The 23,702-nt window shown below is 45.0% G+C and overlaps 3 protein-coding genes across 10 annotated transcripts; 1 reads left to right on the top strand and 2 right to left on the bottom strand.

The window, feature by feature from the left end:
• Positions 1–4,913: 4,913 nt before the first annotated feature.
• On the top strand, positions 4,914–5,652 carry LOC100844099 (defensin Tm-AMP-D1.2). Its single transcript, XM_003575364.4, has 2 exons — positions 4,914–5,076; positions 5,180–5,652. Exons 1-2 carry the CDS (start codon positions 5,013–5,015, stop codon positions 5,356–5,358), a joined length of 243 nt encoding a protein of 80 aa, XP_003575412.1. The 5' UTR covers positions 4,914–5,012; the 3' UTR covers positions 5,359–5,652.
• A 761-nt stretch (positions 5,653–6,413) lies between these two features.
• Positions 6,414–12,177, bottom strand: LOC104583810. Of its 8 annotated transcripts, XR_002964923.1 has the most exons (5): positions 11,368–12,177; positions 9,676–9,763; positions 7,420–7,474; positions 6,993–7,083; positions 6,414–6,864 (listed from the first exon to the last, which is right to left on the bottom strand). XR_002964923.1 is itself a non-coding variant. In XM_024461279.1 (4 exons), the coding sequence occupies exons 1-4, from the start codon at positions 11,626–11,628 to the stop codon at positions 6,849–6,851; spliced, it is 420 nt and encodes a 139-aa protein (XP_024317047.1). In that variant the 5' UTR covers positions 11,629–12,173; the 3' UTR covers positions 6,414–6,848. The 8 variants fall into 8 exon arrangements, 1 of the variants encoding a protein (XP_024317047.1); XR_002964925.1 differs by lacking the exon at positions 9,676–9,763 and having other exon boundaries at positions 11,368–12,174; XR_002964924.1 differs by lacking the exon at positions 6,993–7,083 and having other exon boundaries at positions 9,676–9,774; positions 11,368–12,174.
• Positions 12,178–15,049: 2,872 nt separating this feature from the next.
• LOC100844598 (gibberellin 2-beta-dioxygenase 8) lies at positions 15,050–18,971 on the bottom strand. Its single transcript, XM_003575365.4, has 3 exons — positions 18,215–18,971; positions 16,249–16,570; positions 15,050–15,437 (listed from the first exon to the last, which is right to left on the bottom strand). The coding sequence occupies exons 1-3, from the start codon at positions 18,730–18,732 to the stop codon at positions 15,207–15,209; spliced, it is 1,071 nt and encodes a 356-aa protein (XP_003575413.1). The 5' UTR covers positions 18,733–18,971; the 3' UTR covers positions 15,050–15,206.
• Positions 18,972–23,702: the final 4,731 nt, after the last annotated feature.

Below are 23,702 nucleotides of genomic sequence, written 5' to 3' on the forward strand. Positions count from 1 at the left end.
TACGTACTACATCGTGTCATTACTCTGTCTGTCTGGCACAGCACAAATATATAACTTTTCTGATCTCCATATCTTACCCCTTATATTCTTCTTCCCACCTTCGTGAACTAATGGCAGGTCCGCAAAGTAATCATGATATATGGTACCGTCAGCTTAGCTCAATTCCGCTCTACTAGTGCGTATCTCTCGTTTCTCTTTCGCGAAGACTTTATAACCAAGAAGAACATATCCCCACGATTAATTGACAACCGTAGCACGTACGATTAGCCGGAGATAAATAAATTAATCCAGAGTCGCAGAACCGGATTCTCGTCGCTAATCGTGCGTCTTGCTTACTTATCTCCCTACGCAACGCAAGCCCCACTAGCTATAGCTAACAACAAAACATCCCGTGGTGGATCAATCCATCGGTCGATTCCTTCTCCGGATCGAGAAATATTGCTATTTTTCCCCGGTAGTGGCCACGGGGATTATTTGTCCTCCAGCCAGTCCAAACGTCCAATCCGGTGAGCTCACGATCCGGCGCCTGACATCGATCGCCAGAGAGCACGCACGTATAGGCACTACTAGCAGCTCTGAGTGGTGCGACAATACTGGCCAGTGGCCACCGAAATCGGGCGATCGGGCGTGCAAAAGCCGTCCTCCCCGGCGAGGTGCTGCTTCTGCCTGTGACGACGCGCGCTACGGGGCAACGGGAGGCGGAAGCGCGACGTCGACATGTACCAACAACGCCGGTGCGACGCTAACCCCGCCAGTTTCTCCGAGGATTATTCTGTGGGCGGAGGGCCGGCGTCGTTTCATGGATCGCGTTTTTGTTTCCCTGTCATGACCTAATTAACCATTGGGGAGTTGGGGACTGGGGAGAGCCTTCTTTGCAATTCCAAGCTACTCCTACTCTTTTAGTTCGTGTTTCCTTTTTCTCGAGTGGACTTCAGTTGTTTGCCTTGGTACAGTTCAGGTGGAATATGAGAGATTATATCATGTCTTAATAGAAGGAAAAAAATGAAGGTAATAAGGCTGGGAGTACATAAACTTGTCCTGCATGTGCAAACTGGTACAAGAAGTTGAAAAATGGTTCAGTTGCCTACCTGAACTCGTCATGTGCGTACAGCTTGGTGCAACACGATCAAACCGGACTAAATCTTGCCGACGTGGCACGCCACGCAGACGTTAGGGCACACAAAGCGCACATGGGGCTCATGCAAGGCTGAAATTTTGCGTTTAGACTTTAGACCCTCTAGTTTTGTCGAATTGGCATTACCAAGTCCTAACAAAGGAGTTGCTAGTCGAAATCCCTGGAAAAAATACCCATGCCTTGCGGCCTACCCAAATTCTCAACCCCTCTCGGTCTCGACTTTGTCGTCTGTTGGCCATCGCCATGGTATCTTTGAGTACATCCAGCTCCATCCGCCACCCGCAGTGAACAATTCATCCCTTTGTGGTGACTAAACCATTTTTCAACTTGTTGTATTAGTTTGCACGTGCATGACAAGTTTATGTACTCTTTTCATTATTACCTAAAAAACATAGAGAAATACCTATCTGTCGGTTCGCTTTTAATATTTCAGAGTACATTTGGAGTTAGTGGAAGTATGACCTGGTTACCAACATGAGATGAACCAACTTTTTGCAAAATTGTTTATAGCGGAACACCATTTAGTAACGATATATTAAATCTTAGCGCTCGTGCAACTGGTTTGGTAGCAAGTCTAGATGGTGCATGCTTACTATAGGTGATTAGCAATCAGTACTCCCTCCTGTCCAAAATAGACATCACAAATTTAATGCAAAATCAGTACAAAATTATACTAGATCTGAGACACTTATTGTGTGTCGGAGCGAGTAGTAAATTTGAGGTGCACGAGGCTTCTGGAGAGTCTCGAGCAAAAGAGAAAAATAGACGTGCACCTACTTAAAACCAAAAGTGCCGATCAAATCATGGAAATTTGCAGAGACCCTGGCTAAAATAAAAGGAAAGGCCGGTAAGAACTGGTGCATTATTTTGTCAGTGCTGGTAGTGGTAGAGGAGGCCGGTGGTAACTTGACCAGGAGTTTGGTCGGTGAGAAAAAGGGCGTTCAACAATTTGAGTCATAGTGGGCACGTTTTCATGTCCGCGTACTGCCCAATAAAAACAGTACTGTAACTCATTCTGCGGTCACCTGAGGTTTGGTAATTTGTCGGTAAATAAACGGAGAACTATCCACCCATGCACGGAGCAAATTTGAGCTTCTGTAAGTGCCTAGTGACGCGGACCGCATAACGTTTGTAGTTTTGTAGCTCGACACAGGCAGTGTATGGTAGCAACATCGCGAAGGTGCCGGTGGTCTGAAACCATTGAGAAAATAATCTTTTCTCTCCGATTCATATTATTTTGTTTCAAATTTTCTTAAATATGAATGTATTTATGTCTAAAAAACGTCTACATACATGTAACATTTTGACAACTAATATGGATCGGAGGTAGTAGCATAAATATTCGCCTTTATATAATTCAAAGAAATAAGCTTTTCAAAAAGTTCGCAAAAAGAAATACTCCAGTATAAAATTTTACGCTAGTGAGAAAGGGGTTTTAAAATAATATAAAAGGAGTTTTTTAGCGAAATACAAAAAGAGTTAAAAGCAGGGAAAGAAAACGACAGAATAAATTATCATTATTGGGCCGGATGGTGCGTGTCAGACGATGCTTGATCGGCCAAGAGATGGGCCAGGGAAATAAGGCCCATAAAGGACAGACGAAAGAAGATGGGCTACTGACCCTACTTACCGAGGCCTGTTGACAGAGAAGGAACAAGGCTGGACTGAGCGCCAGGTAGAGAGAGGGGGGGGGGGGGGGGGGGGGGAGAGACATTCCGCCCAAGAGGCTGAAAAAAAAAGAAAAAAAAAAGGAAAGGCTCTTCCTTCTAAAGAAAGCTAGAATAAATAAATAAACTTCAATTAAGTACCAAATGAACTCTGAAAATCCTACTCAGTAAAACTCATAGAAGCATATAGGAAAAATTTAGAGTCCAAATAAAGTACAAGACAAACTAAATATCAAGTAAAACTCACATTCAAATCCTAGTCGGTGTTAATTCAATTTGAAACTAAAAAATTAAGAAATTTCCAATTAATATTTTATTAATTCAATTAAATATTCCAATTCTCATTTCTAAAAATCATCACAAGTTTGAAAATTCAGATTGTTGCAACGTACCAGCACCACCAAGTGAAAATGAGGAGAAATACCAGGATTTGACCGCACGCCCGCAAGCTTGTCATTCGGATGAGCGAAGAGAAAACAAGACTAGGAAAGACTTTTGTGCAAACTTTCCACTATTTGCAAAAGCCCCCAGAGTTTAATCCTTTGGCCCTACAAAATTGTCACGTTGACAACCCGAACTAGTCGATGCATGCCACAACGATATACATATATCAAAAGTTACGAGTGTGCTTTTTTATTTTGTAGGGATGGACAGACTAGCTACGAGTTCATGATTGTTAAGCTCATTATGTTTTACGAGTTGAATCTCGTGATCGGCTCGGTTCGTAAGAGCTCGTTAAGCTCGCGAGTGTTCACGAGCGCTCGTTATGACACAACATACTAGATTATGACAGCTCGTTTTTTTCATGACTTCGTGTAAGAATTGTGACTCCGTGATGACTCGATGTGACGGACCATAAGTGAAATAGGAAAAGAGATAGCTAGACGGTCTCGGTTGGCATGTTGGGATCTGGCCGTTTAAGCCTCTAAGGATGGGTTGGATTTACTGGCCATCAGAAAAAATAACGAGGTGCTCAAGAAACTGGTTCGCCCACTCATTAAGCTCATTAATACTTTCTCTGTTTCATGATTCTTGTCTCAAATTTGCCCAAAAATGAATATATCAATTCTTAAAAAATATCTAGATACATGTAAGATTACGAACAAGAATTATGAAACGGAGTTAGTATTAACGAGCTAAAATGGTTGATTGGCTCGGCTCATTAACTAACGAGCACGAGCGGCTTGCGAGTTACGAAATTTTGTCCAGCCTTAGTATTTTTACGGTCTTAAAAGAAGGCCCAATGACCATCTTAGAATATTGTGATGGCCATTTAGGTCATAATTCTCTTTTTTATTTATTGATGGGCTTTATTCATCCTAGCTCGTTCTAGAGCATTCCAAAATTCACTTCTGCAGAAATTCAGTTATCTTACAAAACATATCAGCCTCGGATCCTCCTCCGAGTGAAACAGGACGTGTCTAGTGTTCACCATGCATCTTGGGGCAGCATGGGGTGAAGATGACCAGTGTTCATTGAACACGTCCAGTCACGATTACGCAGAGCATGGCCGGCCGGGCAGGCAGTGCGATCTGCCCACAGGCCAGAGGCTGGCCCCAATCCCACGGGCACTCACGAGTTTTCACGCCAGTATCTATTTGTCCTCTTGTGCATCGACGTGGGCGTGCACTGTGTGTGGCTCCCATGGTGTATGTGCGCTTTTCACGTAGAGGTAAAAAAGCTTGGCCCAAACCAAGCAAGCTCGCGCGTGAGTCGTGACGTGCTCCAACCGATGCGCCACTCCATATCCATCCATTCGGAATCCGGCCGTAGGTCCCCCTACCACCCCGGCCTGGGAAATTGAGTCTGCAGCATATCCATGGCGCGTGCCCGCAGTGACCCACTACAGTCCAGCTGCTTGACGTTGGTAAATTTGGCCCGTGAAGGTACACGCCCACTATTGGGCGTCGAATTATTGGTCCTTGGATGAGCATGCGAGGAATGGGCCACCTGCTCCAGAGCCGTAAATCCTGAATCGGTCCAGAAAGCATTCAAGTCGGCAGCAGCTTTTATTTTTTGACAGGTCGGCAGCAGCTTAGCAGCACTTAAATGCGGTACCAGGATTGAGTTAGCCCACAACATAAACATGCCTCGCCTCGCCTATATAAACCCCACCCAATCCACCCTTGGCTCCTGTATCCATCGACGCAGCAAAGTTCAGATAGCCAGCCAGTGATAGCAGTGAGCTCTGCTCGGTTAGTGTGACACTGATGGCGCTCTCTCGTCGCATGGCTGCGTCCGCCCTCCTCCTCATGGTCCTCCTCGTCGCCACAGGTGCTGCTTCTCTTCCCGTCGATCTGCTAGCAAACTGTTTCTTTCGCGCAACCTGTTTTGTCGTGATTAAATGCTGATCATGTGTTAGTTTGTCTGTGTGCAGAGATGGGGACGACGAAGGTGGCGGAGGCGAGGCACTGCCTGTCGCAGAGCCACAAGTTCAAGGGCACCTGCGTCCGCAGCGGCAACTGCGCCAACGTGTGCAAGACGGAGAACTTCCCGGACGGCGAGTGCAAGACGCAGGGCCTGGAGCGCAAGTGCTTCTGCAAGAGGGTCTGTTAATTAATGACGTGCAATGCATGCTGTTACTAGATTTGTAGCTCCGTGATCCATCTGGTAGTCGTGTTGTTCGTCGGTTGTCCGTGTGTTCCGTCCGCGCAGAATAAAGTAGACTCGGCATTGTTCATCTGCATAGTCCGGAGCTCTGTTGTTTAGGTGAGGAGTTATCGGGTTTCAGTAATTCAGTTGGTCGTCTTGTTTGTGCTAGACAACTACTAGTAGAGGGTGCTGTCATTAATTGTACTGTCGTTATTTCAGCATGGACGTATGCAATGCATCTGTTATGTGTGACCGTTTCGTGTTGAGACGCAGAGAAACCGCAGCTCACTGGTCGTGCACCGAATCACCGGTGGAGTCCTTTTGCCGAGAGCTTCATGGCTCACTTTCAGGAACGATATAATCTGGCTTCTGTGTGGTGCAGTGCACGTTGCTTGAACTTAGGTGGTGCCATGAATGAATCGATCAGTTGTCTCGTCTGTTCAACACAGAAAGGACCAAGGGGACGTGCGCGGTCGGATAAAAAAGAATGAGCAGGTGTTTTTTTTTGCGGATACGGCCCATCCAACCTTAGGACCAACCTGCTTCCCCCGCAGGTTCGAGGCGGAATCAGGCCTGGCCGCCTGGGGCAACGGGGCTATAGCCCCAGCCTGGCCCGTTTCCTAGAGCCTGTTAATTTTCTTAGCCCACCAAAGAGTAGCCCCAGGCCCATGTAGAACTCAGCCCATCTTCCAGGCTTCTCCACGACAAGAGCACACCACACACCACAGAGAAAAAAAATATGGACGGGACTAGGGGTGCCCGTGCACTTTTAAATATCCAAGGGTGCACATCCAAAAATGAAAAGTTTTTGTCCACTTTTCTAATATGGAAAAAAGGTCCCCACAAGCTGTCTCACCCCTCGGGTCTATTGGAGATCAACCCGTTTTCTTTACCGGTCTTTATGCTGTTGCCAGGTTGTCCCAAAATTGCCCAGCCCCCCACACAAGTAAAGCAAAAGGCAAAGAATAGACCCTCAGAATTGCAAAAATCTGGTTCAGGAGCTAAAACTAGGCATGTGATGAGAAATCAGTTTAGTTTCAAACAAAGTCGCACCCTACAAAAAGCAAATCTAAACCCACATACAGGTTAAAAACTGAACATAGTCAGGAGCTATACAGCTAATGTAAAACAAATCCATGAATCATCATTCAGAACAAATTCCAAAAGCAAAAACCACTAGTAGTAGGAATAGCAATAGTATAGACGACTAGATAGTACATATATGCATACAAAGCAGTATTTCCAAGAGCACTCAAGCTGAATCCCCACAAAAAGTGCCCGAACATTTGATTCACACAAGTAGAAGATTTCCATATGTAGTAGTTAGGCCCAGCATATGTTCCGCCAGCATTAGTCTTGTCTTAGGTTCAAAATCACAAAGCTAGCTGTACAAAATGTGCATCCCTTGTTACGCCTTCATTAGGTTTCTTGTCCCATATGTACAAATCCATTCTTCAGAAAGCCGCAACCCTGTGAAAAAAACCCAAAGAAAGCATATTAGGTTGACAAATTGTCATATAGTTGCAGGCAGAAAAAGAAAAACAACAGAGTGGTAGAAAAATAACAAAACAATGAACAAAAGCAAAAAAAAGAACAACTTGTCATATGGTTGTTGTTCCCTATCCCCAATTCTCAGGCGTACATTGCCCCCACCGTCTCCTCATATTCTCAACTCCCGCGGGCACCAAGCTGTAGAGGTGGCAAGTAAAGCTATTACCTCCAGGCAAAAAGCAAAGCAAAAAAGCACCTTCTCCATGCTGTTCTCTTAACTCACGGGCAAGCAAAAGGCAAAGCTAAAAAACACCTTCTCCATTTCTCTTAGCCCAGACAATGTAACCAAGTGTTACCTATTGACTTGTGCATCTAGGCGTCTAAGCATAGGCACAAACAATATCGGTATTCTCTAGTGATCGTGGACAGACCAATGTGAACCAAAATCAAATTTACCAACGATTAGCGGGTCTTAAGCAATTTTTTGGAGGGCCTAATCGCGAACTCCTATGCAAGTCGCTTAGGTCAACGTACATTATGCGGCCACGGTGCTTGATCCTCCCATCGAGCTTGATGTGGCAGCCAAACGCTTCAGAAAACACCATCCAAAAAATAGTTCAGTCCGTCGAAAGGCAACTTATAATCTAGAAATTAAAAGAACAATGAAGCAAATCCTAGTCGATATTTGCCTGATTAGTCATACAGTAAAAAAAAAGATCAGTATAAAAGGCAACTTATAGTCAGGAAACAACTATTTGCTTAGGGGGGTTTGTTTTCTGTCAGGACGCAATTTTGGTCACAAATTTTGCATAGATTCATATCCCTAACCCCAGAATTGAAATCTGAGTCAGGAGTAAGGTCATGCGTCAGGCACCTGTAACAGCTAAATTCAGAAAAGCAAAAGCACAAAAATTGTAGATGTAAACACACACACACAAGGTTATCTGATGCACACAGAAAAAACAGCTACAAAATCAATTTAGTTGCGTCCCTGCTTCACCTAATCCCCTATACAAAGCCATCCATTAAGCAAACCATTTCACCCATGTTTCCTCCTCCCCCTAGCTGCAAAAGTAGCTGCTTCACATAGTCCTAGAAGCAAAAAAAGTTGTACAAAAGACAAAAAGTTGCTGGGTTGAGTTGTGACAGTTGGAAAAAAAATGTACAAAGGAAAACACAACTTAAAGATTAGTGGAAGCCACTATATATAAATAGTAAATAGAGAACGAAAGCAACCGTGTTTCAAAAATTTGCCTAAAGCATCTAAAAAATCTTTGCACAAAAATTCCTAAAAAAAAGCAACTCCTACACCCACAGTATGATAAATCAACTTATAGTTTTGATTAGTGGGAGCAACTTATAAATGAAAGTTTGCCTTAAAAAAAGCAACCCAAAAAGCAATGCATCTGTTCCTAAAAAAAAGCAACTACACCCCTGAACCATTTGAATCCTAGAAAAGGCAACTTAGGCTATTACGCTGCTCAAATCCCTGAAAAGCAACTCCTACTGAATGACTTGCCTAGCCAGTGATATAGCTCCATTCAAAATAGCTAGGCATCTTGTCATTACTAAATGTGAACAGTGACAAGTAAACGGCAACTCCTACTGAATGACTTACCTAGACACTGGTGCAAACTGTTGGGTTCGTTGCATAGGAAACAAAAATTTTCCTACGAGAAGTGCGGAAGAAACCCAAGAATATATATATACTAGATGTATGTAACGAGAGGGATCATGAACACCATACCCTCGTAGACCGCTAAGCGTTACGATCACGAGATCGTTGTTGGTGTAGTGGAACTTTCAATGAGATCAATCTCAGTGCCGAACGGACAGCACCTCCTTGGTATCCACACGTTCAGCTTCACGTTATCTCCTCCTTCCTCGATCCAGCAAGCGAGAGGGAGAGGTAGACGAGATCCCGGCAGCACGACGGCGTGGTGACTATGGTGAATATTCTCACGGGCAGGGCTACGCCGTGCGCGTGAGAAGAGGAGGAGAGGAGGGCTCAGGGGAGAGAGATCCAACTGAAAGCTTGGGGTGTCTCTCTCCCTTGCCCCCCCTTCTATTTATATAGGGGTAGAGGAGGCGTGGCCGGCCAGGACTATCCGGCGGCCAGGACTCTCCCGCGGCCAGGACTCTCCTCCTGGCCGCATGGACCCTGTGGGCTAGCCCCTCGGCCCATTAAGGCCAGGGTGCTCCCTCACAGGCCAATTTAGCCCAGGGATAGGTGGGCCTCAAGGTGGAACCCTCCGGATCCCTCCGGAACCTTCTAGAAGCTTCCCGGTCAAAACCGGGAAATATTCCAAACTTTCCAGAACCCTGAAAACAACTTTCCATATATAAATCTTTATCTCCGGAACATTCCGGAGCTCCTCGTTGCGTCTAGGATCCCATCCAAGACTCCGAATCATAATTCGATATCATCATCATTTATCTCATCTAACCCAAGCAACATGAAACGTTAAGTGTGTGACCCTACGGGTTCGAGAACATGTGGACATGATCAAATATCAATAACCAATAGCGGGACCTGGATGTCCATAATAGTTCCCACATATTCCACGAAGATCTCATCGGTTGAACCACTATGTCGAGGATTCAATTAATCCAGTATCCAATTCTCTTTGTCTCGCGATATATTACTTGCCCGAGATTTGATCGTCGGTATCGCCATACCTAGTTTAATCTCGTTACCGGCAAGTTCTCTTTACTCGTTCCGTAATATAATACCCCCGCAACTAAACACATTAGTCGCATGCTTGCAAGCTCATTAGGATGTTATATTACCGAGAGGGCCCAGAGATATCTCTCCGTCACAAGGAGTGACAAATCCCAGTCTTGATCCATACAACCCAACAAGCACCTTCTGGGATACCTGAAAAACACCTTTATGATCACCCAGTTACGAGATGACGGTTGATGCCCACAAAGTATTCTTCCGGTACTAGGGAGTGGCATGATCTCATGGTCTAAAGAAATAATACTTGACATAATAAAACATAAGCAACTTAAACTTAAGTGACACGATCAAAAGCTATGTTTAGTTTTGGGTCTGTCCATCACATCATTCTCCTAATGATATGACCTCGTTATTAAATGACAACACATGTCTATGGTTAGGAAACCTTAACCATCTTTAATCAACGAGCTAATCTAGTAGAGGCGTATTAGGGACACGGTATTTGTTTATTTATCCACACATGTATTTGAGTTTCCAATCAATACAATTATAGCATGGGCAATAAATATTTATCAAGAACAATGAAATATGATAATAACAAATTTATTATTGCCTCTAGGGCATATTTCCAACACAAACTCCCCATTAAAGGGGGGGGGGGAAGCAACTACAAAATGGTAAAACAAAAAATCCTTGGAGTGGGAAAACGCAACTCCTAATAATCAATAAAATGTGAAAGGTGAAAGCAAATCCCCTACTACACAATGCAACACAGGATTAGCCGATTAGGCACAAGATTTTAGGGGACAAATTGACAGAAGCATTGCCCAAAATTAAGGCCCAATTAACACATACTAATCCCAGTGAGACTACCCCCTCCCCCCTTTGTTGTAGATCAACAAGCTCCACCAAAATATGCATTCCTGAGTTAAAGTAACGACATAATGTTGGCATAATGTTCGAATCACATAAGTTCATGACATACTAATTCAATGATGCGACCTCCTTCAACGACCCAGGAGAGGCAACTTTTAGTAGGTAATGCATCTAGAATTCAAAAAGGTTGCTTAAAAATCAAAACACATATGGTTCGATTAGCTTATAAGCAACTTTTAAATAAATAAGTGCCTAACAAAATGGAGGCAGTCAAAGCCAAAACGAGACGACTAGCACAACTACTTCTTAGCCCCTTTGAACAGTGAACTTACATTCACGAACACATCGTTGCATCTAAAAAACAGATGGACGATGGTCAGATGATGTAGCATTGGATATAGATGTGTCGCATGACAGAAAATGCATACACATCATAACTGACCCCCAATGTCCATGCAGCTTGCTCATGGTCTGAACCCATGGAGGATACTGATCCTCTAATAGCTGCCAATTTTGCATGTAAATTACAGGTTTCCATTAACAAATTGAACACGTAAGTACAACTTGCGTGTGGCAACAACAAGGGAACAGACAACGGCAAAACCCCAGCGCATGCTTGTCTAGAGGTATTCCACACAATTTAGGGTGTTTGGATTCCAAAACCTCCGAAAAAGCTAACTAACCTAACCTAAACCTCCTAGTTTAGCTCTAACAAGCTCTAATTTTCCGCACTAACAGCATATCCGCATCGCAAACCACCAGAGCTCGTTGCGGCCGCAAAAAAGACGGGCAAAATCACCAACCCCTATCTTGAAACAGCACAAGCGGGAGCCAGCCAACACAAGAGCAACGACAACGCAAAAACTGAGCGCTGCAAATCAAAGTACCATGCGCAGATGCTGGCTTATGGGGAGGGTACTAACCGTGAGGAGTGAAATCATGAAATCGATTCCGCCCGCTGCGCTCGAATTAGCAACCGTAGAAGGTTCGCGCAGCCGCCACCACCGTGCCGTGTGACATGCAGACGCCGAGGCCCTGCGTACTGACCACGACATGACACGAAGCCACGGCGAGAAAATCGACAGTGAGCTCCTCGATGTCCCACCTACTTCAATCATGCTCCCCCTACCCCACGCGCAGCGCCTCTCTCTTTTCCGTTGACCCGCACCGCCGAGACGCCTCATGCCATGGAAATCGCCGGAAAATCGCCACCGGGCAGAGGAAATCAGGGGCGAATAAATAGGGGAAATATATATGAAGGACAAAGGAGATCTAACCGAGGTCGATGTGCCCCGCCTGCGTCCAGCAGAGCTGGATTCAATTATGCAATCGCCTTCGCGTAGCCCTCGTGACCTCCCCCCGCGACATGCAGGAGGTCCCGTGCCCTGTGGCCTCGTCGGTAAAACCGCACCGCGACGAAATCAACCAGCAAAACCTCGGGCAAAACTGCACATCGACGCCGACGCCGCCCCTCCCGGGGCTGCGTATGACCACGCCGCCAATCTGCTGCTCCTCTCTGACACCCGGCGGCCCGGAATCGCTGCTGCGAAATCGGCCGAGAGAAAAACACGACGAGATCAGAGTTCGCGAGAAGTAAATGGGGATGGGGAAAGAGGAATGGATAAAATGGCACGGTCCTGCTTTGGCTGACATAGAGGGACCACGTGGGAACCTCAGAGACTCATGTCCTCTAATTAGATTGCACGGTGCGGGTGGCTCAGGGTGGATCGGACGACGCGCGCCCGTTTCTTCCGATAAGTGCATAAGAACTTTGAGCAATTGGGAAAAAAATCCCCGGTCGAGAGTTCGGCTTCGGCCATTCATCTCCCTGATCGCACCACACGTAGGACAAAATCCCTTGCCGACTGCTTGTCGCCGGCCACCGCTACTCCTGCTCGGACGCTCCCCGCTCCCACACACGGCCAGCCGGCCCCAGGCGCTGCGCCGCACCCGCACGGCACAGTCAGCAAACAGCAGAGCAGGCCGCGGGAGGGGAAGGCCGCACCAGCACGGCGGCGCACGCATTGTCGCGGCTCCATCCAATCAAGGTAAATGTGTGCTGGATCTCTAAATAAATCCGTACTATTTGCATTTTTCCTCACTTGATTGGTAAGAATAGTAAATTTTGTGATTATAATAAAAATTTCATCATGATCTACACCATCATCGGACACCAACCAATACTGTAGAAGGATAACCGAACCGAACCGAAATTACATGTATGCTAAGAGTCCAAATAATCTGAGTACACCGATATGTGCAATCTGCTGGAAACCAATGTCGTTTTTTCCTTTTAATCCTTTCATTGTTGTCCACGTGTAGACAGAAACTTCCCGGAACTCAGAACTCGAAAATTGCCGGAACTCGGAACTTGCCGGGACTCAAAACTTGACAGGAAGTTGGATCTGAATTGCTTGGCTTCACGTGCACACACAAATCTCTTCTTCTTTTTTCTTTAAGTTGCTCACCGAGTAAACACTGGAAATCTGATACCAAGATGATAAGGGATGGCTCGATCTTCTCAGAGAGCAACGTGGATAACTTGTATGATTCTACAAATCTTCCGGCTGTTCACCCGTCGCCGCACGACGAACTTGCAACCCAATGGAAATTCGCAACACAACACACTTGCGCAGTAGTCTGCCGACCACAAGCGGTTTCGCAATCTTCCAATTCTCAGCGAAACGACAGATTACGCTCGAAATTTCAGTAGATAACAAACACCCTATCGAAACGAATATGGTGTATATGATTCCAGATGAATGCTTCTCGCAATCAACAAGAGTCTCGAAAATAGCTAAAACGTGGTCTAACCCTAAACCTAGGCGTACCCCTTGTTTATATAGACGAGGAGTAGCCCAAACTCAATACAGACTCCAACTCAAATTCAAACTAGAATTCGACTCAGACTCAAACTAGAACTGGAATTCGACTCAATACAGACTCCGACTCAAATTCAAACTAGAATTCGACTCAGACTCAAACTAGAACTGGAATTCGACTCAAACTAGAATTCAACTCAGACTCAAACATGGGCTCGCAGATCTGGGCACTCCTTAGACGTGTCGGACTCGTCGTAGGCTGTCCTAGTGTGCCTCATATTCGTACTCGACTTGTGGTGCATCCTAGGCATATCATCCTTGTCGTTGGCTGCCCCTTGCACACAAGACATTCTTCTAACTTATATCCTTCATCTTCACTTTTGGTGCGCCTGCCTCCCTCTCCTCCCTCCCGCATATCTTGATGTTGGATATCAACACTTGAGGATCCGTACCCTCATCAGTTAGGCTCGATGCTACTTGCGGCTCTATCACTGGCCCAACAAGGATGTCTAGAAGAGAAGCAATTATCTAACTAGCTATAACTACGAAACCCCAACCAATATAGCACCACTACGCCAATTTTAGTATCCTCATTCTCCAATTTCCGGCTCCACCACTGGATGGTTTCTTCAGCTTTTTAAGCTCTCAAATGTAAGGTTTTTTCACCATTTAAGATCCCTAAAGTTATTCAAAAGATTTTGATGAAAGTATATTTTGGTCCCTCAATTGACAAAAAAGTCTAAAAACGATTCATAAACTTGAAAATACTATACATTTGGTCCATCAATTGGCAAAACCCAATTTTTTTTATCCTTTTCCTGGATTTGACCCCATGTGGTTTCTTTTTCTTAGATTTTTCAACATCAGATGTCACGATGCCGTCCAGTTTCTCCTTGAGCTCGAAATCGTATGCGTTTAGCCTCTCGATTGTGCATCGTGACATCTGAAGTGGAAAAGTCTGATGGAAAATTGCTCTATGTGGAGTCAAATGGAGTCAAAACCACTCAATACGGTTCGAATCCAGAAGAAAGACCAAAGTATCTGGTTTTGTCAATTGAGGGACCAAAATATACTTTTTTCAATTGACCGTACTTTATGAAACAACTTAAAAACTACAAGGACGAATTTACCCTTTTCAGCTCATATTTATTATGGAAAAAGGCCTTTTTGTTCTTTGAGAGACTAGTTTCTCCTATCTCCTCACATTCTGTCCTCCACGTCAGTCAAGAATTGATGTGGTATGCGAAAAATGAAAATCGATGTTCCACCCTCTAAGAAATAGTTGGGGGTGTATTGTTCAGCAATATGCTCTTGCAAATACAAAATGCTAGTAGTCTGTACAAGTACAACACACGTTTTAATACAACCACCTGGCTTATATCGTAAAGATGTCTTACTTGAAACACATGATTTTACAATGAAAATAAGCCAACGGAGGACAAAGAGATCGAGTAAAAGAATCAAAATATATTGGCAAACATACAGAAATTAAGATCCCCTAGATAAACTGTGTAAATCCCTATCCTACAAGTGTACTCCTTGAGGAGATCCTTCTTAGGGGTCTTGCGAGCTCCATTGACCCCGGGTATGTGAGGGTGGGCGACCCGCGGGGTCAACCCTTGTTGCATGCTTGAGCTGTTTTTCTGTTTTTTAGCTAGTCTTGTAATTATGAACTCCTCTCTCTAATCTAATGTCAATCTACTGCCTTTTCTTAAAAAAAATTACCAGTCTACTACTTGTACTTTATATCAAACAATAAATGATGATGCGCATGCATGCACTCTTAGGTAAAATAAACGATGCACTATTAATATTACACAAGCGGTGTATACATGTATATATTGACATGGACAAAAAGAAAACTACTACAATCTGCATGCATGATATTAGTATGCAGTAGTAGTTTATAATTACACCATGCAACAATCAAGACCAATATTCTACAGCAGAAAACCGGGGAGCCCGACTTTCTTCCCCGTCTTCTTGACGTCCTCTTGCACCCTTCTCCGGTACTCCCCGAATGTGAAGGTCCTGTAAGGGGAAGGCTCCTCGCAGGCGCCGATGGGCGAGTCGTACGATGGGCAAAGGAAGTATGCCACGGAGTACCTCTCTGTCGTCGCGTTGGTTACCACTTTGTGCTCCACGCTCCTGTATCGATTGTTGCTCCATGCCTTGACACGACAAAAACCAGAGCGGACAGTAAGAAAACCGACCTTTTAAACAAAAGAAAATAGAATTGCTTTTGTGCATTTTGCCCCCTTTTCGAACAAGAAAAAAACACTGACTTTAATTGCTCTGTTTGTAACTGTACCTTACATGCTCGATTCAGCGATGAAACTAAATCTACGGCTGTACGTATATAATACTACTGATCAATAGGAAAAGGCAGTCTGCAGTAGATCGGTTCCTTAGCTAGCGAAAGTTGCAACGTATGTAACCATGTGAGCATCGTGGATAGAGGTCTCGCTTTTGTATATCCAATGTTTTCCTGTCCCCCCTGAACTCAGCGGAATCCCTAGGCTTTATGTTAGCGGCGGTACACAGCACAGCACAGCGATATACGCAAGTTGCGGATATGTATGACACGGCAGCTTCCGCTTTTAGAGTGTCCGAGTACACTCCCCCCGGCAGATGTTCACAGGTGCCGCACTTGTACGCAGCCAGCATGTTACTGGAGCGTACACAAATAATCAATCGCATTCTGACTCGTCAAGTCAAGCTAGCTATGGATCGAGGCCGGCCGGCACTGCAGTGCACACGCACATGTTTGTGTGTACCTTGTGAGTGGTGGATCTTAAAGTATATTCTGAATGCATGATTTCCTTTTTCGTATGGATAGCGAGAGGGCAAATTAACTCTAGTCCTAGTTAAGCTATGGATGCATGGCTCATATATTGTCGTAATGCTACACGTACGTACGGTATACCTGAGTAATAAATACAGTATAAGTATATGTCGACGTGTCCGTAGGTATATACGTACCTGGAAGAGGTCACCGATGTTGACGATGAGAGCGTTGGGGATGGGCTTGACGGCGAGCCAGCGGGAGCCCTTCATGAGCTGCAGGCCGCCGACTTGGTCCTGGCAGAGCACGGTGAGGAAGTCGCTGTCCGTGTGGGGCACGAGTCCGAAGGCGTCCGGCGAGAGCGGGCACGGCGGGTACCTGTTGAGCCGGAGGAAGCACGTCCTCTCGTCGCAACCCTCCGGGAACCGCTCCCCCGCGTGACCCAGCCTCTCAGCCAGCACGCGCGCCAGCGTGTTGGCCAGCTTTGACATCGCCGTCGCCACCTCCTGCGTCACATCCCTGCAACATCATATCGATCAGCTTGTGTCTTAATTTGACTGTACTGGGTAGTATTCCCTCCCTACTGAAATAAGTACTTGTATTTGCATAAGAATTTATACAAATTCACGTCACTTGTTTTAGACAGAGGGAGTAGTAATGTTGTGTTGTGAAATTTCTCCCACGCATGTGACTAAGTTAAACTAGATTAGTTACTGGCATGCAGGGCTGGGCAGAAAAAGCGGGAACCGAACACCGAAACCGAACAAACCGAAATCTCGGTTTTTTCTTGTTTGATAGTCTTTTTCGGTTTTTGTTGTTGCTAACCGAATTTAATCGGCGGTTCGGTTTATTGTTCGGTTAACCAGTTAACGAAAGATGGGCCAGCCCAACTGGCAGCAGCAGCGGGACGCACCCCCTTGGCGGCCTGGCCCATAGCATCCAACGGCCCACATCCCAACAACTAAGTAAGGCCAAGCAGCTACCAGAAGCGCCTCGTCCTCTCTCCCGATCTCTTCCTCCCGTAGTCTCTCTCTGTCCCGTAATCTCTCTCCAGTCTCCACGCATCGTGCAGGCCTCACCTCGAGCACAGGCCGCCGTGAATCCTGAGCCGTCTTCAGCCCGCGCGAATTGGCCGGCGGCTGCCGCCTTTTCCCGCCCCCAATCTGCCGAGTCGCCGAAGGTCGCAAGACTGCCATGAATCCCCGCCGCCGTCGTTGACCGCGACGCGCCAAATCCTCCGCGGCGCCGCCGACTGCCCCGAATCCACGCCACCTTGGTTGAACGCCGCGAATCCCGTCGCCACAGCCAGCCCGCCATGAATCTCCGCCACTGTTGTCGACCGCGACGAGACTAATCTTCCTCCGCCTGCTAATCTCGGTATAAACCGAAACCGAATTTCCGGTTAACCGGATTTTCGGTTTTTCAGTTTCAGGCGGTAATTTCGGGTAACTCATTTGCTAACCAGATTGTGAAAAACCCCGAAATAAAGAAACCGAAAATTCGGTTTTTACCGAATGCCCACCCCTGCTGGCATGCATCCTTGCCCGGATCAAAACCCAAATATCCAAGGAACGTAGCTATAAACGTACAAAAGTTCAGTCTGGTAGTAGCTTACCGGCCGTCACGATCGAGTAGGTATCGTTTTCACCACGATAGGGCATACTCATGATCTTATTGTCAGGCACCCGATAGATACATATATAGTTGATAAGAAGTTGATCGAGACATCATACACGGAGTAATAATAATTAACAAGCTAACTAGAACTACTGCGTTTTTCCACATCAGACACCGAGGGGTTTGGATCTACTTCTTGACCACGCCATGATAACATTCCGATGATGTTGCCAGGCCAGCTTAATCGCCGTACGTTACTAATCCAATCCCTCCTTTTTACCGGGTGCATGCTTAGTTATTCGGCCGCACTAGTCAATGTCGCCATCATATTACCGTGACGGAATATTTTTTAGTTACCAATCCCCGCGGGATGGGAAAAGCTTATTCCCGGCCGGTACTTGAGAAATACCGGCGCTTCAGTGAATGAGAAAAGGGAAATCTGGATCAGGATCCAGGAGGCACACACACACATGTCGATCAAAGCAGCCTATTACTTGAGATCAGAGTTGCACGTAGTATGTAGCTAGGAAGAAGGACGTTGATTACCTGAGGGTGGTGAGTTGGCCGTAGTTGCAGGGCGGGTCGCCGGAGACGGCAGCGAGTGGAACGTGGAAGGCCTCGGACCAGGACAGCTGGGCGGGCGACGTGGCGGTCGGGGTGCCCCAGCGGTAGGAGTGGTTGAGCAGGCCGGCCGTGGCCTTGGCCTCGAACGGCAGGCGGAAGAGCCGCGTCTGCTCCCGCCGCATCGCCTCCAGGAGCTCCTGCTTCACGCCGTGGTTCACCACCTGGAAGAAGCCCCAATCCTCGGCCGCGCCCGCGATCGCCGCCGCGCACGCCGCCCGCTCCTCCGCGCTGCCGCCACCCGTCGTCAGGCACCCGACGTCGATCATCGGGAGCTCGCACTCCGACACTGCCATATCGGGCGCAGGCAGAACGTGATCGGCATGCACCGTCGGCGTACAGTGCGCGTCTTTGTTCCGGCCGTCGGCGCCGGCCCGGCGAAGAAGCGCGTGGTAGCTGTCCGCCAGCGGCGGCTCGGCCGCGCTCTCGGCGAAGGCCGGCATGGCTTGGCTTGGCTTGGCTTGGCAAGCTGTTCAAATGAATTCGCTAAGCGGGAGCTGTGAGTGGCAGTTTATTAGCTGGGCGTGTGCACGCGCGCAAGCTTGCAGTGATGGAGAGTTGGCTGTGGCTGTTCTTGGATGCGAGCAGGGGTTAAGCCTTTATATAGGGGACGACGGAAGCCACTCGTGGGCAGCGATGGAGCCTCGTTGATTAAGCTGCTTGCATGGGTGTGGCCCGCCCGATGGAATGCGGGTGTTTTAGACTTTAAAAGAGCAAGGGAGAAGGCTCGATCGGGCTGGTAACAGCGCGGCACAGGCCGACACTTGGAGGCGACGCGGGCAAGCGTGGGGTGGTCCGCGTTTTCTGACTGGGCCGGCGAGCGACCCGTGCTTGTCATTTCTCAAGAAATGGAAAATAAAAAACAAAAAACAAAATTTGGGCGTGCATGGCGATGCGGACGGCTTAAATTAAATTTTTGCCTACTCTAAAAAGCAGGAGTATCGTCCCCCTTTTATATCTCGCTACACAGTACACAGTGCGTGCGCGTACGTACGCAACAGTGCGAATTTCCCCTAGTTAATTCCGGCGCGGGGCTTCGGCCCCCACCCCGGCGGCACGTCGCTGTACGCGTGGTCTACCCGGAGCCCTACGCGCGCCTGCCGCGCGTCACCGCATCTGCTTATCATACTATGCTGCTCTCGTTCGTATTTAGTGCGTAGTGTGATGCTCGATCAAGGACGTCAGCGCGCGATGGTAGATGGAGCAACAGGAGGAGAGTGGTGGAACACGGGTTGGGTGGAACCGAATCTCTGCAGTATCATTAGATTGGAATGGCCATCGAATGGACTTTTTAATTATTATTTTTCATATAACTTACTCTCACCGTTTCATAAGCAAGTTCTTTCTAAAATGAGCCAAGTACATACATCCGTATCTAAACAAAACTATGTCAAGAATATTGAACGGAGGGAGTATACCGTTAGTTAAATTGGTGACTTAGGAACACACACAAATGTATAAACATAACGATGGAGTAAAAGAAATATAACAATATTATAAATATACTATTAAGATATATTTTCTCCTTTTTCACAAAGGTAGCATATTTGGTATCGTTAAGACAAGACTTTTACCAATGATAACTCTAGTGATATGTATTTTATTTGGCACGAAACCATAATTATTAGTAAGAATTTTTGAAAACAAATTTATTGATAAAAATTTCATGTATGACAAAACACATATTAATCTAGTAACATTTGGTCAAAACGTACCTTTGTGAAAGGAAGGGAGTATATCATGACATTTAATTAATTTAGAGTTATAAATGTTGGTAAATTTTTCTATAAATTTTGTCATTTGGAATAAATAACCCAGGATTAAACTAGTACAACTTATACATATTCAGGAACAAAGTGACCACATCGTCATTCAGAAGAGAACCTATAGGGAACAAAAAATTTATTGAAACTTAACTCCCCTACCGTCCTCTGAAATATAAGGTATTCCGATTTTATCTTCAATCAAACTTTAACCAAGGTAATAGAAAATATACTATAATATCTACAATGCCAAATAAGTATACTATGGAGATATATATATTATGACGAATTTAATAAAATCTATCTAGAGTTGTAGATTTTTGTTGATGGTTCTATCAACTTGGTCAAATTTCAAAAAGAGAAAGAAAAATTAACTTAGAATATAGTCAAAACATCTTATAATTTAGAAAGAAAAAAACACTACAGAATATGCTATCTCACCAGGTACAAAAGGTCCAACTGTGGCGTTTATAGCCGTCTACGGTAGAGCAAATAATATTCTATCCCAATTAATTAGAACAGAAGGAGTACATTGATTAATCTATCCCTGCACCCAGGGCGAAAGATGCCACGCCATCTTGCTTCATGCTGCTCCTTTTTGCTGGGTGGGGCATATGGGTTGGTCTGCAGTTTGTAGCTAGATTTGGTGGTTGGCATATGCAGATTGAGTTGGTTCTGACCACCTCCACGTCAGAAAAGGCATGACAGAATTAAAAGAAAACACAGGGCTAGACTCCCAGGACCGGTCATATGAGCCAGGCAGAGATATTTCGGTCCCAGGAAGCTATCTGCAAGTATTCTGTCCGTCTGACTTTTTATTACATTTATCTAGACATATTTAAGATACATACATAATTTTATATAATTTTGAGTTACTTAATATGAAACGGAGGGAGTACATTACATTATCGGATGGACAAATGGGCAAGCCTACTTCTTCGGGTTTCTTTTTTGATAAAAACTTCTTCGGTTTTCTCTGTCCAGTTAATTAGTGCGGAGTAACTAATTTGTAACCCCTCCACTGAAATGATGTGTCCATAATGTTCAAAATAAAGAGAGTAGTAGAATACAATATAAGTAGGCATGGACGGTTCTCAGATGCAGAGAAGTACATGCAGTACTGCGTCGATGAGGCCGACTGACACGATTTTTCTTACGGCTCGTCTGGCAACCAAGAATTCATTTCATTGATCAAAATGAAATGAAATCCAATTTTGATAGGATTTTATTTGATTAAATTTGAATTCTGGGTTGAAAAATCATGTTTGTCTACCACATGGAATTGAAGAGTGAGATCCAATTCTAAAAAAAGATGGCTTTTAGAGAGGAATTGAGACTAGTTATAGTGTGATTTCATGAAATTTGAGATTGAATTCCTGTGACTAATTCTGTGCCAGCCAAACAAGTTGTTTTTTGAAATTCAAAATGAATTCTAAAATTCTATACCCAAACGATGGGTGCCAAACAAACTGTAAGAGTACGAAGAAGAAGAGACACCGTCGCTGCTACTACTTTTTAAGCATCCGTACGTAACCATCTATACTGGCCGGGAGTCAAAAGCGTTTTATATATACAAAAGCATGTACTTGCCCGTCCGGCGCTGCTGACTTAACAGGTTGGATAATTAAGGAACATGCTCCATTGAGGAACAAAGGGAGTTGTCAAGGACGGCAGTTTGTTCCCTCCATCCACTAGAGCAGACAAAACTTTCAAACAGCGGCTTTTCCGTAGCTAGTTTAGTTCATACTCCGACCGAACCCAAGTATTCTAACCCTACCTCTGTTTCCTAGCCGATCTGAGATTTGGCATCCGAAGAATCCAATGGTTTCTTCTCAGCAAATGCAAGACTTCAACGGTTTCACACGCATGGGATCACGCGCAAGCGCAGGCCACGCATATTCTACTCGTCTGATCTAGTATCAGTCTGCTGCTGGCCAGTGTTTCCTCTGCTAGTACTACAGTACTGCTCCGGCCATTATTCTCGATCGTTTGTATAAACAATATGCGGAGCTAGAAGGAGCCGGAAGCATCGTCGAATCTCGTTTGCCAGCACCATGCCATGTTGCATTGTTCCTCCATCACCTCCAAGAAGGTCCTACAATGCGCTCGCGTACGTGTACGTCCTCATTTATGTTTTCCTCTTACAGCCTTTCTTTTCGTAGGATTAGAAAAATAAGAAAAGGAAACCATATCTACTAGATTTCTACGAAATTTAGAAAACAAAAGATTCTTCGTTAAGAGTTGATGTGGATGAAAAAAATTCTACAAGATTCAGCCCTACAAATCAAACGACTCACACATACATTTTTTTTCCTATGGACTCCAATTAAACCTCCCAAGTTCTATGAAACGATTATGTGACGTGGAGTAATAGAAAAAATCACATGAATTTGATACATATGTGCATGCAAAACTTAGGGCAAAAAAGCACATGGATTCAAAAGGATTTTGGATGATTCTATTTCTAAGAATTAGTTCCTACACAACTTGTTTGATTTGAAGACGTAGGAACTTTTCTCATGAACTTCTTTGTGTACAATTGTAAGGAAATTTCATGAGGTCCAAACCCATAGTAAACTTCATTTGTTTTTACGAGAACAATGACTAGCACCTCCGCTGAAAAAATACAATTACCTTTTTGTGTTTTGAATTCTTATGGGATTCAACATGACATTAGTGTTCAATTTCTACATTTTTCTAATTTTGAAATCATGCTAATCAAAGCGGCACAAATAAAAAAACAAAAAATGAAAAATAAATTTTAAATGAAGTATTAATTATGACATCTGGTTCTCATGCATATGATGTATGATCCAATTGGATTTTAGTGTTTTTGCTTCATTTTTGTTTCGAACTAAGATCAAAGAATAATTTTCTCATTGCCAAAGAAAACAAGAATTTTCGTTTGTTGTTCTTTACTCCATTTATTCGAATATATGACTAGAGCCAGAAAACCTTGTGCTATGTGTTTCTTAAACTTTTCCCACAAATAGATGAGCCCTAATAATCAGCCCACTGACAGAAGCCTATTATATCGTTACACTAGAATTCCTAAAAAACTTGACTGGTCATACCACATGCACTTTGACTGATGCGGCAAATCGTCCCACGAACTTGGTTTTTGGTTCCGTGCGCAATTCGGCGATCTGAAGAACCATTTTACAGCGCTAGCCTATAAGTATGTCGAAACCTGTTTAAACTTTTTTTCAAACTTAGTTTGTTCCCTTATAATTTGATAGTGGAACCTGACCAATGTTGATCGAATGAAAAAAAGAAATCCCCCCAAAAAACTTGTTATATGTAATAGTATTCGTCAACAAAAATATGTTGCACTAGCTTTCTATAGCCAGCTGCTCTACTGATAATACTATAATTAGCACAGTAGCTATCGGGTTTTTCAAACAATCAACAAGAAACGACGGCATTGCTGCTTGCCCTATGTCTACATCGATTAATAGACTGCCGCGGCTGTATTAGGACCCTGTAAATAACTGGCCGATCCCGCGTACGTGCGGCCGGCCGCAGAAGAAAGTCAAGGATACGCCTTCTTTTTAGGTCGGCAAATGCTCCGAAACTTCTTCCGGCCTGGACCTAAACAGCGCATCGATATCGCAGCTAGCGAGATAACTAAAGCCCACGGGGCGGTCACC

Source organism: Brachypodium distachyon, chromosome 3 (genome assembly GCF_000005505.3).
Source record: "Brachypodium distachyon strain Bd21 chromosome 3, Brachypodium_distachyon_v3.0, whole genome shotgun sequence".
NCBI lineage: Eukaryota > Viridiplantae > Streptophyta > Magnoliopsida > Poales > Poaceae > Brachypodium > Brachypodium distachyon.

Coding starts and splice junctions, on each gene's coding strand:
- LOC100844099 (XM_003575364.4), top strand. CDS start 5,013: ATGGCGCTCTCTCGTCGCATGGCTGCGTCCGCCCTCCTCCTCATGGTC. Junction 5,077..5,179: donor GGTCCTCCTCGTCGCCACAG/GTGCTGCTTCTC, acceptor GTCTGTGTGCAG/AGATGGGGACGACGAAGGTG.
- LOC104583810 (XM_024461279.1), bottom strand. CDS start 11,628: ATGAGGCGTCTCGGCGGTGCGGGTCAACGGAAAAGAGAGAGGCGCTGC. Junction 9,764..11,367: donor TCATGATTTCACTCCTCACG/GTTAGTACCCTC, acceptor GGTGTTTTTCAG/GTATCCCAGAAGGTGCTTGT. Junction 7,475..9,675: donor GATATCTCTGGGCCCTCTCG/GTAATATAACAT, acceptor TGTTTTCTGAAG/CGTTTGGCTGCCACATCAAG.
- LOC100844598 (XM_003575365.4), bottom strand. CDS start 18,732: ATGCCGGCCTTCGCCGAGAGCGCGGCCGAGCCGCCGCTGGCGGACAGC. Junction 16,571..18,214: donor GGCCAACTCACCACCCTCAG/GTAATCAACGTC, acceptor ATGATGTTGCAG/GGATGTGACGCAGGAGGTGG. Junction 15,438..16,248: donor ACATCGGTGACCTCTTCCAG/GTACGTATATAC, acceptor TGTCGTGTCAAG/GCATGGAGCAACAATCGATA.